Consider the following 15,649-nt stretch of genomic DNA (forward strand, 5'->3'; position numbering starts at 1 on the left):
AATATTTGTTAAACATATTATATTTTATTGGTCAGTTGGCATTATTGAATTTATTAACCACGGTAATATCTAAATTATTAATTATCGTTATATTTAATAATTATTTTATTTAATAATTATTAATTATCATTATAATTAATAAATATTAAATAAGATAAATTTGGTAAAGTTAAATTTAGAATTAAACAAGTTTTTTTTGGTAAAGTTATAAAATTAAATTTTTAATGATTTGTTGAGTATTTATTAAAATAAAAAATTTAAAATTTTTATTAATAACAATCTTAACATGTATTTTTAAAATTTAGAATTCATAATAACTAAATTTAAAATTAATTAATATTTTACCAAAATTAAATACTAAATAGAATAAAAATATTTTTATATGAAAATCAATCAATGATCTGAATATTATCGTGGTCAATAGATTCAATAATACTAATTGACCAACAAAATATAATATTTTTGACAAATATTTCACTAATTTTAAATATTAAAGGCTAAATTCTAAATCTTAAATTTTATAATTATTTTTAATTTATAATAAAAATTTTAATAATTTATAGAAAATATTTATAATTATTTTTTTAATTTATTATTGAATGTACATACTAGGAATTAATATATTAGGTGTATACTAAAATATTTATAATTTATTCTTTAATATGAGGGATTGAGAATAAACATATTAGGTGTATATTAAAATCAGTCATCAAAATTAATTATTAGTATAAAATATACATTAAAATATAAAATACATATTAAAACTAAATTAAAATATATATTTATATATAAATATATAATAACTAATTTTAATATGTAAATAGCATTCTTGGATTGAGAAATATAGTGACAAAAAAAATGCACCCTGTTGTTAGCATTCTTGGATTTTAGAAATATAGTGACAAAAAAATGCACCCTGTTGTATTCTTTTAATTTATACACCTATATTCTAAAAAGTTTTAATCATTAAGGTATTGTTTAGATGCAAAATGGAAAATAAGAGAAAAGAAAATAGAAGGAAAGAAAATGAAAAGAAAGAAAATGGATGGAAAAGTTAATTTTTTTTGTTTGTTGTTTGGAGGAAGAGAAAATGAATGGAAAGAAAATAGAAGAAATTTTTTCTTTTGTTTGAACGAAAAGAAAAATAAGAAGAAAGAAAACTATACCAAAATAAAATTACATTAATATCCTTATCTATATTATATATAAATTATAATTTATTAATGTATTTAAATTATTTTTTTAATAAAAAATCATTCAAATTGTATTTTAAGATTTTAATATATTATTTTAGAAAAGTTTAGAGGGCTGGCAACTTTTGTGTTTTGTGGCCAGCACTTAACTATCAAAAGAAAAGTGAGTGATCTCTTACCATTGGATGTAATCTCATACCATTAAAAAGACTATTGACAACCAATTAATAGTTACAAAACACAAAAGTTACTGCCCCCTAACATTCTTCTATTATTTTTGTTAATAACAACACTTTTTTGAAGTTATCCTCTTTTATTGTCTTTAAATGTGGTAAATAAAAAGATGTCTTATTATTTTTTAAATATATACAAATAAATAATTTTATAAAAAACAAATAAAAATTACTTATACATTATATCATTAATTTCATTAATTATATTTAAAAAAAATGAAGTTTAATGGCGCTATAAAACTGGAAAAAACACAAAATGGGTTTTCAGATTTAGAAAAAAGTAAAATGAAGAATTTGATTTTTTTTTTATTAAATAAAGGACAAATTTGTAATTGCCTCGTTATTTTCTCTGCCATGTTAGTTTTCATCGCAAAGATAAGGAGAAAAGTTTTACCTGGACCCCACTTCACTTTTTCTTTTCCTTTCCATTTTCTCTAGTGGTCTAAACAATGAAAAAGATGATTTTCCACCTATTTTTTTTCTCTATATTTTCTTTTTCTCCATATTCCTTCTAAACAAACAGAGTGTAAATTTAACAACAATAACAACGCCTTAGCTTTCATATCTGATCTCAATTATGTTTAAAACAATAATTGATTGAACGTGTCTGGTTGTTTCAAGAGGCAGAAAGACTATCAATAATTTGGATGTAGAAGTTCCAAGATTGACTTGTTTTGGTGATTGGTTCTTGGCCAAATGGGTGTTCCTCAACATACTTTGGGACATTTTCCACGTTTACCAATTCACCTATATATTCTCGAAGGTCACCACCAGCACCTGCCATGCATAAATCACAATTTTTGGATCAATCACATTAGGTAAACACTTTGTCAATTATATATTATGTATAGAAATACGAAATAATCACATTATATTTATAATTAAAATTTTTTAATAATATAATAAAATTAAATTTATCTTTATAAAGAAAACATAAATAAAAGTATAAAAATATAAGAGTAAAATTTCTTTTCGATTCCTATTCTTTTTTAATTTAGATAACTTACACTTTAACGATTGAAAAATGACCATTCGTCTCTTATTCTTCTTTTTCATTAGATGCATAAGCTTTTTTTTTTTTTTTTGAAAATTTTCAATAAAGGATAAAGAAGATGTTTACATGTGACATCATTTACATGACATGGTCTTCATCAATCCCACTTGAATAATAACATTTTATTGAGATTGTTTAACTCTTACGTAATTATAAAAATATTGTTCCAATCAAATGGTTATCATCTCTCTACAATATTGTTTGGATGACTGTATAAGCGATAAACAGTTCTAATCAAATGATTATCTTCTATGTAAGACAAGTGAAAATCGGATCACATAAGCTGACGTCACATGTAATTGTCACATTTTGTTGGAAATTTTATAGAAAACAGCTCATGCATCTCACGGAAAAAAAAAGATAAATTATTATTTTTCAATCATATTTCTAGGACAAACTTTTAACCAAAATAAAAGAACTAAAAGATCGAGTATATGTATAAGTGTGAACAAAATTAAGCAATATCTTGCCAAGCCTCAAAGGCCAAAGCCTATATTATTTATTAATCGAATAAAATACTATTTTTGAAAAAAAAAAATCTGATGAATATCGACAATTCAAATAATAAAATATATAAATTAACTTGATATAGTTAAAAAAAAGTCAAACAAATCTAAATTTTTTATGAATATTAAATTTGTTCATTTTTATTTTCACTTTAAAATTATCTAAAATCTTTTATAGTAAAATATAAAAAATAACAATTTATCCTTTATAAATCAATGTATAAAAAAAGAATGGTATGTATTTACAAAAATATATATACCATACCTAATGAATTGTCACTCTTATTCTTGTAAGTGAATGTATGAGGGAAGAGTGTAGTGTATGGCTGAAAAAATTGAACAAAAGTTTCAAATGTTAAATAAGATTTTGACATTATTATAAAGAAAGTCTGCTTAATTATAAAGAGTTTGTTTATTTACAGGATTAAGCAACGCTTTGCAGGGAGAATCATCCAATAATAATGTATTTGATTCATTGTAATATCCTTTATCCCAAGGAAGATTAGGGAACTGCTTATCCCAAACTTTCTTCATATCCTTAAACTGCAGCTCCTTGTGACTATCTTCAAATGTTTTGAAGCTTGTTCCAGTACAATGAGAATAGTCCTGAATAAATAAGAATATGTACATAATTACATGGAAATTTAACATACTGGGTTTATAATTTGATGGAAACTCAGGTGTCGTTAACTTCATATGAAGTTAATAGTTAAGAGTCGTTAGATAACAATTTAATCAAATCTGTCGATTAATTTAACGACTCTCATGTGTCAACTTTATATGAAATTAACTACACCTAAGTTTGCACCTTATAATTTATATTCCGAAATAACGTAATAAGAAATTAGTTTTTTTATGTTGTTTCTTGTGATCATGGAAATTCATTCAAAAAATGAATATATAAGTTTAATTTATAAAAGTTAATATGATTATTTCTAACTAATTATTATTTATTAAATTTAATTCCTAATAAAAATACTGTTTGTACATCTAATTTTTTTTATAAAAAATAGAGAGACTCAAACCCGCGATCTCTTAGATGAGTATAGAGAGACTATGTCATTTGAGTTATAGTTCATTGACATTTGTACATCTAAATTGATATCTATTTTAAACATTTTTTAAATTTAACAGTGAAAAAATAATAAATTAAAATAAAAAATTACAATAATTAATAAAATAACATAAAATATAATTGGTATCTAAATATTTGGAACCTTTTTGGGTGTGAAAGTGACAAGATAAGATCAACAAGTACTTACCCAACAGAACAACAACTTATTTTTCATTTCTCCCATCAAATACTCAACAATTGGTTCAACATTTCTCCTACAAAAGAAAAAAAAAAAATCAGAAGTTTACACTTTATACTGCATCTTCTTGCTTGTTAAAATATAATATTTTTTAAACAAAAAACATGACACAAATTAAATTAAGTTACACGTTTTTCGTCTCAAAATAAATGCTTTAAAAAAAAGAACTCTTACATTAAAAAAGTTATTGTGCTAGATGAGATAATATTTAATTTATTAATTGAACATAGTTGAAGATCATTTACCTTGATCTTGAAGACCATATACTAACTTCAAATCTCTCAAAGCAGAATTTAAGAAAATCCAGATAAAAAGGCCTCTTGAATACTGAAGATAAAGCAAAAATTATTAATCAGAAAAAAATATGAATTAGTGTTCATTAATTAATTAAAATTGTAGAATAACACTAATCTTATTATTATGTCACCTGCTACCCCTCTAATAATTGTATCTGGATTTTGATCATTTGGAGGAGGATAAACCAAATCCACAAGCAATCCATTAATATCAAGAACAAGAAGCTTTTTTTTCAAAATTCCAACTTTGCACCCAACACAAGAACAAATTCTCAAGATTTCTGAACTGGCCTCTTCATTAGAGGAAAATTCTTTGTCACTTTTTATTTCATCTGCCGCACATTCTTTTGGAGAATCACAATCTGTATTGTTGCTTTGTGCTGCATGGCATCCCATCTTATTTATCACTTTATCCACCTGAATCTGCAAATAAAATATTAGCCAAAATATTTTCTGTTTTTATTTTTAATATTTTTATTTTTTAAATTTTGTAAAAAAGAAAAAAAAAAGCAAGCACAAAGAAAATCATTTTTATTTTAATTTTTTTCATTTCACAAAATTATGAAATTAAAAAGAAATAATTAAAAAAAAAACACACCTTGGTCACTAAGACAGAACCGGAGATTTCTAGGAACAGAGGGACACTATAATTGTGATATCAAATAAAGTACCCTGCAAATAAATGTAAGCAACAAAAAGATTCAAAAAAGGGTAACAAGTTACATAATACAAGTTATCTATATAAATAAAATATGACTACTGCTCGGATTAAAATAGGACCAAAAAATTGTTCATGACTCTTCAATGTTTTAGTTTAGGAAAAGTATAGGTAAACAATGAAAATATTAAACAATATAAATAATAGATATATCGGATGTTCATTTTACTAGTGTATGGATGGTTATTTTAATATTAAAATTTAGAGGATTAATTTAGAGGTGTAGTGTATTTTTATTTGATTGATAGTTGTTCATATTATTCAATAAAATCATTATTGTCCCCCTAGCATTCCCCTTTAATTTAAAGCAGAGCAGGACTTAGTCTCCAGCCTGCACTCAACTAAATAATAATAATAATCAATGAAGACCAAATAAAAATTAATAATAATAATCAATGCTTTCAATCTTAAGCTTCCAGCTATAATATAATTATTTGGGTGGAATTACCTACTCCGTATATGAAAGTCAACTTAAAATACCAAAGTCTTTATAATCTTATGGTTAAAATTGTTGGCACTTGTTTATTTCTAGTGCTTGTTTGTTTAAGGCGTGAGAAACATTAACTGACATTAATTATTTGACTTTAGTCACAGGGTTGTTATATCTTATAAGGTAATGGTTCTATCAGCACTGTAAATTGAAGAAATTGTATTCAGTTAAGTTTATGATTTCCAAATTTGATTTTGTTAGACCGCTTAAGTTATTAGGAGAGATGATTAAGAGTATAATTTTAAATTTTTTATGACAAATTTTTTTTATAAAATTTAATTTTTATTATTTCGAGTTCTTAAATACAATACAATTTTAACATAAAATACGAATAAAATCCTATAATCTATTCTTCAAACTTGAGAAGAAAAGACTTATTTAAGATGGATGATATTTATTATAAATTTCAGAAAAAGTAAAAAAGTATTTATTATTGGAATAATAAAATTAAAAGTAAAAATCACCTTCATTTATTGAAAAGATTGTGTTTCGTTATTTTAGCGACGGTTTAAAATTATTACTAAATATAACAAAAAATTGTAACCACAACTAATAATATAACGACAGTTTGAAATACAATAAAAAATCAGTCCAGTAAAATATTGTAAATTAACGACAATTTGATACTTCTAAAATCATCACAATTTATTTAGTGTTGTTTTTACTAACGGGTATTTAAAACCACTGAAAAAAAAATCATCACAATTTACAACCATTGAAAAAAAAAAAAATCACAAAAGTGCTGTTTGTTGCGGTGGATTCAAAGTTTGAATTATTTTATTCTCTAAATTAAAGTGAAGCCATTAGACGATGAAGCATTGCTCACAGTTTATATATTCTTCGACTCAAACTTTAGTTCAAACCATAAATAAATAAACAAATAAAATAAAATAAGAATAAATAGATAAAAATACACGTGAAATAGTTTGGAATTGATAAAAGTACATACCAAAAATTCGTAAATATCAAAGTACATATCAAATATTGTTTTTGATGGATAAAAGTATCATACTGTTAATAATTAAGAGCTTTATATTTACAAATATTTGTTCATAAATTAAGAGGGGCATAAATTAAGATCATAAGAAAATTAAAGTAATAATAAATTAAGACATAAGAAAATTAAAGTCCAAAAATAAAAAAGAAAAACAAAGATTTCCAAATAACTTAGAATTACTCAAATAAAATTAGATGAGGAAAAACCACAAATATATAAGATATATATTGAAGAATAATCGAAGATAAGGGAAAAATAAATTAGAGCAGATAATTAAATGGAATAAATATATAAGAGTGTAAAAGAATTACTAGGAGCGTATGAACACTTCGAACACGCCCAGTAGGTAAGCTTAAGCAAGACTCATATATAGTTGCAAAAAGATGCAACTTCTTACGGGTTTATATATCCATATGTATGAGAACACAAATGATGTGGAATCCAAATAATAATAATAATAATAATAATAAAGAATTAATAAAAACCAAAAATTGAAATTCAACTTAAACGAGAATCACATTACTTTTCATCATTTATTTAATATATTCTGTAAAAAAATTTATTTATAAAATTTAAGTTTTTCAACTTGTGTTGTAAAATAGACTTAAGTTATAAAATAATCCTTAAGATTAGTGTAATTAGAATCTCCAGAATTATTGTAATGCATGTATCCAATTTTAAATATTATTTTGGAGTTTAACTATATATATATCGATTTCGTGTACCAAAAATTCTAAAATATAATATCATTGTCATCGTGACTCATGCAAGGTAGGTCTTTATTTAATATAATTAAATAAGAGAATAGTTAAAAAATCAGCAAATTTTTTTTTGGTTAATATTTTTAGTTATTAATTTAATTTTTTTAATTTATTAATTCAATAATATATATTTTTATAATGGCAAGAAGTTGCAGCAACATTGCATCCACGAACCATGATTGTGGAAAGTGCCAAACCATATACGTAGCTCATCAGTAGCATATTTCGGATTAAGCAAATCACCAACTTTTTTATAATTAAAATTTAAAAATTGTCCACTAGTTTTATTTTAAAATATTATAATGAACTCTATTCATTAGAGTTAGAAATTTTAAATTTTCATATAAATAAAATTTACGTAAATTTTAAATTGATTATTTCACTGAGATCATGATATACTTTTAGACTAATTAGTGACAAAAAAAAAAACGAAGTTTAACATTAAAATAACATAATATTTATATAAGTCTAAACAACTTTTTTTAAAAATTATTTTACAAGTAAAATTTCTATAAAACAGATTAGTTACGTGAACACTACTCCACGGTGCCATGAAGATACCATGATGCCCCCAAGAAACCACACAACTGAAAACTGTCATATTACTCATTATGAATAAATGACAACGCAACATGATCTACACACCAAGAAAAAGATGCATGGGAAGCTGTATAGTAATTGCAGACCTATTAGAATATGTATGTGGTTTTGTTCTATACTTATTAGTTATTATTTAATTTAGGGTTCTGTGTTACTAGATTTGATGTTATAAATATCGTTCCGTCGATGTTAGATTCTAGTAAATCAACCTCAACTAATTCTTCAAATTTAATATATAACTCGGTAATTAATACTTATATCTGTGTTTGCTGATAGAACGAAAATTGCATATTTAATTAGTTCGTCAACTATATATATGTAAAATTGAACTAAACTACCAAATATTAATACAGGCTATTTATAAAAAATATTTATAATTTTTTTAATACTTAATTATTAATATATTGACAAAATAAAATTTTAAAATTTTTATATGTTATTACAAAAAAAATAACAATATCACATAGATTTTTGTATAAAAAACTGACACTACAACAATATAAATTATTTTTGAGGGTTATAATGTGTAAAAGAAAATTAAAATTTGTCAAAAAAATAAATTTTGACACTATTTTAACTATGAAAATATGTTAATAAAAGTTTTGTCAAAAATAGTATTTTTAACATATAAGTGATTGTGAAAAAAATTTAAATCATATTTTGATAAATATTGACTGTCAAAAATAATTTGTTAGGAAAATTTTGAGAACATATTTTCTGTGATACTTATTAATTGTCAAAAATACTATTTATTTTGACACTTATTGACTATAAAATATTCTCAACAAAAAATTTTAACAGAGAATGAGATGAGATCTTGAAACTAAAGAATAACTTGAGATTTTGAAGATAAAGAATGAGTAGTATAATCCTAAACTGAGAGCAGTGTGATGTCAAAATTAACAGAGTCAGAGAAGAAAAAAAATAGTGGAGTAAATTGAAAACAAATGAGTGTCAAAATTGATGAGTAATTTTCTACGGTCAAATTATTCATCAAGAAAACATAGAAAATTTGACATTTATAATATTTGTCAAAAATATATATTAATTTTGACATTTAATTATAGTGTTAAAAAATAAAGTGTTAAAATAACTCTATTTTCTTGTAGTGTGATACCCTCAAATATTTAGAAAAAAAATTAATCATTATAATATATTTTTAAAGTAACACATTTTTCTATTTTTATATTCTTACGCTCTCAAAAAAAATAAAACACTTTCATATTCACTCTCAACGTAAATAAAAAAATCCATTCTTTCTTTTATAGTACTCTACTTATATTTTTAAATAAAAAAAAAATACAATACATTTTTCGTGTATTGTCAATATATCCTCCTGTATTATACTATTGTCAATACTCTCCCAAATATTGTGGTATTAATATTAAAATAATAAAAAATGTTATTTGTACATTAAAATTAATTATTAAAATCAGTTACTAATGTATTTGTGTATAAATATATATATATATAGTTTAATTTATTTTTAATATATATATTTATATTTTAATATATATTTTATACTAATGGCTGACTTTAGTAACTAATTTTAATATACATATAGCACTATTCTAAAATAATACAATACGCTTATTTTTTTAATTATTTTTGGATAGCTTTAAAAAAAATTCTGCAAAAACAATTTGCCTACGAATGGTCCTGCCTCCATATATATTTTCGAGAAACACCATAACATCCAATAATAAAAAATTACTCCAAAATTTTGTCAATATGTTAAAAAAAATTATACTACGTGTAAATTAAAATTAGTTTTTAAAATTAATTACTAATATAAAATATATGTTAAAATATAAATATATATATTAAAAATAAATTAAATTATATATATATATATATATTTATACATAAATACATTAATAATTAATTTTAGTGCTTAATTTTAATATACAAATACTATTTTTATAAAAAAAAAAAAAAAAAACCCTAAAACTGAAGCGTGGTTATAATGAGCGAATGACCGAGAATTTCTCAAAGGAAAAATAATGTCCACTAAGTGTAAAGACGAAACAGGTAGGAACAAACACAATGTAAATTGTTTTCTATTTATCCAAATCTATTAATATTTTTATTTTCATTAGTGTTTTCAATTAAGTGCTAAAAGATAAAGATTTTTCTTCTTCTTCTTTCTTTAGAGAAATTCTTTAAAAATAGCACGAAAATTTATACCTAACAATACAATAACACACAAAAAAAAAAAAAAGACATATATATAATATAAAAATTAAATTCTGTAAAAATAATATAAAACACAAACACAAAAATCTTTATATAAAAAAAAAGACAACAAGTTTTAACAAAAGAAACACTTTCAAAATAACATGCAATTTTATAATAACTCAAATTATCATTTTAAACTGAGAAAATTTCACTCTCCTCTCCTGTGAGATGCTAAAATGACACTCTCCTCCCCTCTATTTTATAAATATACATTCCCCTTCCTTCTAACTTTTAAAAAACCTCTTCTTTAATCCATTTTAAATTTTTTGTGTTAACTAATGTTAACTTTATCCATTTTAAAAAAAAAATTATTTTTTGAAAAAATATCCATTAACAAAAATTTTATTTTTTATCATTAAATTTTGCTTATCAAAATACCCTTTAATAAATTATTCTTTTATTGATTAAATTGTATTTTTACTAAAATATTTTTAAAAAAATTAATAATTAAATTATTTTTTTCTAAGATACCCACTCTTCAATAATTTTTTAATTATTAAATTATGATTTTACTAAATATTTTTTAACAATTATTTTTATATTTACTATTAATTTTTTGATATCAATATATATTATTTTAACATTAAATAAAAAAATCTTACCACTGTTAATATGTATAACAATTAATATATATTGATATTGAAAAATAATCTTACTAAAATTTTTTATTTAGTGTTAAAATAATATATATATAGATATCGAAAAATTAATAGTAAAATATAAAAAAATTGTTAACGAAAATTTTGGTAAAATTATAATTTAATAATTAAAAAATTATTGAAGGGTATTTTAGAAAAAATAATATAATTATTAAATTTTTTTAAAAATATAATTAATCAATAAAAGAATAATTTATTAAAGGATATTTTGGTAAGCAAAATTTAATGATAAAAAATAAAATTGTTGTTAATGGATATTTTTTTAAAAAATAATTTTTTTTCTTAAAAAATAATTTTTTTTCTTAAAAAATGGATAAAGTTAACATTAGTTAATACAAAAAGTTTAAAATAGATTAAAGAGAAAATCTTTTAAAAGTTAGAAAAGAGGGGAATATACATTTATAAAATAAAGAAAAGAAGAGTGTCATTTTAACATCTTAGAAAAAGAGGAGTGGAATTTTCTCTTTTAAATTTGATTAGCTAGATAAAGGCTTGTGTTATCGCCAACTTGGAATAATACTATAATAGAGAGAATAACAACACACATAAGTTATAACCAGCGAGCAAGCATATTCTACTACTTAATTTCCATTTCCTCGTTATCTTTCACCTGCATCGAAACTACTGCGGCGACTTGAATTCTCGATCTCTTATAATCGTCATAATAGCATATTCTTAATTAGTTAATCTCAGAGAAATTGAAGAATGTTCTATATTGTCTATGGACATCACTGCTTCAATATATTTTATATATATTTTATAAGAGTAAATATTTTGTTGATCTCTGATTATTTGTTGAAAGACAAGGTAATTATTACAATTTTAAAATTTTTAACGGATTCTAATTAAATTATTCAAATAAAAAGTTTCTGTTATTAATTTAAGCAGCCCTTAATATTTCAGTACGTCACTGTTTATAAAGACTATATTTAAATAAAATTATAAAATACAAAAAAAAACTATTTCATTTAGTCTCATGGATTTTTATTAGTTTTGTTACATATTTAAATTTTTTTGTAATTAAGTTTAATCAAGTTGGCACAAACCTAACAAAAATCATTTTCATTACACGCAGCGTATATACATACGCGCGCTTCACTAATGCAAGTCTTCACATTTTTTCTTCTTCGCGTTCTTTCTTCTTCTTCTTCGTTTCTTTCCTTCTTTTTCGTCGCATTCCTTCTTTTTTTTGTGTGTTTTCTCTTCATCGTCGTTCTTTTATTGCTATTGTTGTTGCTACGCTTTTTTTTTCCTCCTTTTCTTCTTAGTAATTTTGCAGCATTGATTTTTTTTTTTATTCCGCTTAAGAGAGTGAAAGAAGAAGAATTATGAGAAAATGAAATAAGAAGAAGAAGATGATGAAGAGGAAGCATCAGAATATGAGGAAGAAGAAGAGGAAGAGTTTTGAATTATGCAGAACTTATCAGAATAAAAATATACCGAAATTTCTTAATAAATACACATAAATTTTTTAGTTTTTATACCGAAATTTTGTCATAAAAGTATAAAAATATCTTCTTTAATGCTACATTTTTTCTTCTTCTTTTTTTTTTTCTTTATTTCTTTCTTTCATTTAGTTGAATAAATGTAGGTCCATTCTCTTCCTAGTAATTTTGCAGCATTATGTGTTTCTTCTTCTTCTTTGTTTGATTTTTTTGTTTTTATTCTTGTTAAGAGAGTAAAACAAGAAGAACTTGAGAATGTAAAACAAGAAGAAAAAGATGAATAAGAAAAAAAAAGAAGATAATGATGAAAAAGAAGAAAAAGAAGAAGAAGTAGAAGATGAGGAGGAGAAAGAGGAAGAGTTTTGAATTATACAGAACTTATCAGAATAAAAATACATCGAAATTTCTTAACAAATACACATATATTTTTTAGTTTTTATACTGAAACTTTGCTATAAAGACACAAAAATGTCTTCTTTAATGCTTTTTTTTTCTTCTTCTTTTTTTTATTTATTTCTTTCTTTTAGTTGAATGAATGTAGGTTCATTATTTTTATTCTTGTTAAGAGATTTAAACAAGAAGAAACTTGAGAAGGTAAAACAAGAAAGAAAAGAAAATAAGAAAACAAGATGATGATGAAAAATAAGAAGAAGAAGCAGTAGAAGATGATGAATAGGAAGAGGAAGAGTTTTGAATTATGCAGAACTTATCAAAATAAAAATACACCGAAATTTATATACACATAAATTTCTTAATTTTTACACCAAAATTTTGTTACAAAAGCAAAAAAATATCTTATTTAATGCTGTATTTTTTTTTTTGCAAGACCTAGAGTAATTTATCATGGCCTAACGCAAGTAGTTATGAAATGATTAACACTTTAGTGCTGCGACATCTCATTAGCAAGTTAATGTATTGGAATAATCGAATAAATTGTGTATTTTTTGATCGGATTGTAGATAATTTCTCCTTTACCTTGAAGAAGGAATGGTTAGATTCCTTATCGTTGTGTTGAATTTTGCATTATGAAGAACTTATAAGAATAAAAGACACCGAAATTTCATAACAAATACATATAAATTTTTTAGTTTTTACACCAAAATTACTTAATGATTGCGATACGCAAACTCAGTTTAAAACAAGACTAAATTATGAATAAAAACACATCGAAATTAATTTTGGATCAGACAACGTCATTAATATGACAAAAGTTCAACGATAACGATAATAATAACGACGATAGCGATAAAGATGACGATGACGATATAATGATAATGATGATGATGATGATGATGGAGAAGGAGGAAGAGAAAAATGAATGAAGAGAAGAAATCAAATGAAAAAAATAAAAAAGAAGGAAGAAAAGGTAGTGATGGTGGTGGTGACAACGATGATGAAAGAAAAATTAAAAAAAAAAAGAAAAAGAAAAATAGCAACTGAGATGTTTGTAAGAAGAAGAGAAAAAAGAAAGAGGAGGAGAAAGAGAAAGAAATAGAAAAGAAGGTACGTGATTTAAAAAGCGGTTATAACAACTTGGTTAGACTTAGTTAAGTATTTTGCTTAAACGTAAAATTTTATTTTTTTCCAAAATAAGCCAAATTTGTATTTTAAAGACCCATATATATATATATGATCTTTTTCGAGGAAAAGTTGTTCATACCTTCACAACAAATTTTGATCTTATTCTCAAGTGGAGGTTTGTATTTCCAACGATACTTTTTTTTTTTAAGGAAAGAGTTCAACACAACAAGGTGGAGGAACTAAACAAAACAAATAAACAAAAAACAAATGCTAATCAAACAAATAGACATCCCTCCATAGTCATATCTAGCAATGTCGTCAACAACTAAAAGATCAAACTTAGTCCACTCTTGTAGCTCCTAATTGATTTGTTGAAAAATTTCGCAACACCTGAGAAATTCCCTAACCCCCACCAGTCCTCCTTTACCATTTTGAGAAACCCTCATGAGTGATCCAAGAATTTAACTCCGGAATAGCCTCAGACTCCCTAGCAATCTACTATTATCCACAATCAAAGGACAATGATCAGATAAACCTCTTTGTCCGCCTTTCAGTATCGTCTCAGAAAACTCTTCAATCCATCCTACGCTAACCAATACCCGATCAAAGCGACTGCACGATTGACCTCGGAACCACGTAAACTTCCGATCATTCAGCTCTAGAACCACCAGCTCCATATCTTGTATCCATGTTTTAAAAACTACTGCTGATACTGCAAACATACTAGCTCATTTCTTTTCTTCCACTTGCACAACCTTATTAAAGTCACCCATGTAGCAAATAGGGACTTGAAACAAACCATAGATAAAACTCAACCAGCAGGACGCAAAATTAAAATTCTTGTTCGTCAACACCCCTTCCACACACAACCATCTATCCCCTTTATAGCAGTTACACAAGTCAAATATCAGTATGTCCCACAACAACAAAAAATCTCTAAAAGCACCGTCCAGAACTCACAAGAACCCAACCCACTGCATCATTTTTCCAAAATTACACTGCATCAACTTTGTATCCACCTGCTTTTTCGTCTCTATTAATCCTAACATGTTCAAACTATATTTTGTCTTAAATTTTTTACCATACTCAAGCTTCCAACACCCCCTAAGCCCCTCACATTCAAAAACTAAAATCATTTAAAAATTGTATTACACACCTTGTTCCGATTTTTAGGACGACTCCTTCTTGCTTTCTCTTTTTGTTTTGCTTGCTTTCTTTTCTGTGCAATAAGTTCATTCTGGGTTTGAAGAGCAACCATAATATCATCTTCTTCATCATAAGGAACAGCTCCTGATTCCATCGCCAAATCCCAAGCTACTCTATTTTCCTCCAAGTCTGCAACCCAACTACCACCTTGCTCTACTTGGTACGGCTCACTGTCAACGTCATTATCCGAACATCCCGACTTCTCCAACGATACTTTAATGCTTAAATGAGGAATAATAGATCAATAGAGTGTAAAAATATTTCAAAGAAGAAAGCATACTCCCTTAGTCATTTTTTTATTTCTTCTTACACGGTCAATTTCATAGTTAACACTTAACAGTTTGTCATATTCAATGAGGCTTTTACTAGCAATCAACGTATATCGGTTATACGTATAGACATTATGTAGTTGTTATGAT

At 24.4% G+C, this 15,649-nt stretch overlaps 1 protein-coding gene across 2 annotated transcripts; it reads right to left on the reverse strand.

The window, feature by feature from the left end:
* Positions 1-1,814: 1,814 nt before the first annotated feature.
* On the reverse strand, positions 1,815-7,214 carry LOC112786738 (uncharacterized FCP1 homology domain-containing protein C1271.03c). 2 transcript variants are annotated; one of them, XM_025830109.3, is made up of 8 exons: positions 7,112-7,205; positions 5,194-5,267; positions 4,727-5,018; positions 4,545-4,626; positions 4,249-4,315; positions 3,407-3,592; positions 3,252-3,312; positions 1,815-2,203 (listed from the first exon to the last, which is right to left on the reverse strand). In XM_025830109.3, exons 3-8 carry the CDS (start codon positions 4,989-4,991, stop codon positions 2,043-2,045), a joined length of 822 nt encoding a protein of 273 aa, XP_025685894.1. In that variant the 5' UTR covers positions 4,992-5,018; positions 5,194-5,267; positions 7,112-7,205; the 3' UTR covers positions 1,815-2,042. The 2 variants fall into 2 exon arrangements, with proteins under 2 accessions (XP_025685894.1, XP_072086344.1); XM_072230243.1 differs by having other exon boundaries at positions 1,889-2,203; positions 4,727-5,012; positions 7,112-7,214.
* Positions 7,215-15,649: the final 8,435 nt, after the last annotated feature.

This window comes from Arachis hypogaea, chromosome 20, assembly GCF_003086295.3.
Source record: "Arachis hypogaea cultivar Tifrunner chromosome 20, arahy.Tifrunner.gnm2.J5K5, whole genome shotgun sequence".
Classification (NCBI taxonomy): Eukaryota; Viridiplantae; Streptophyta; class Magnoliopsida; order Fabales; family Fabaceae; genus Arachis; species Arachis hypogaea.

Coding starts and splice junctions, on each gene's coding strand:
- LOC112786738 (XM_025830109.3), bottom strand. CDS start 4,991: ATGGGATGCCATGCAGCACAAAGCAACAATACAGATTGTGATTCTCCA. Junction 3,313..3,406: donor GCAAAGCGTTGCTTAATCCT/GTAAATAAACAA, acceptor CAATTTTTTCAG/CCATACACTACACTCTTCCC. Junction 2,204..3,251: donor TAAGAGTGACAATTCATTAG/GTATGGTATATA, acceptor TATGCATGGCAG/GTGCTGGTGGTGACCTTCGA.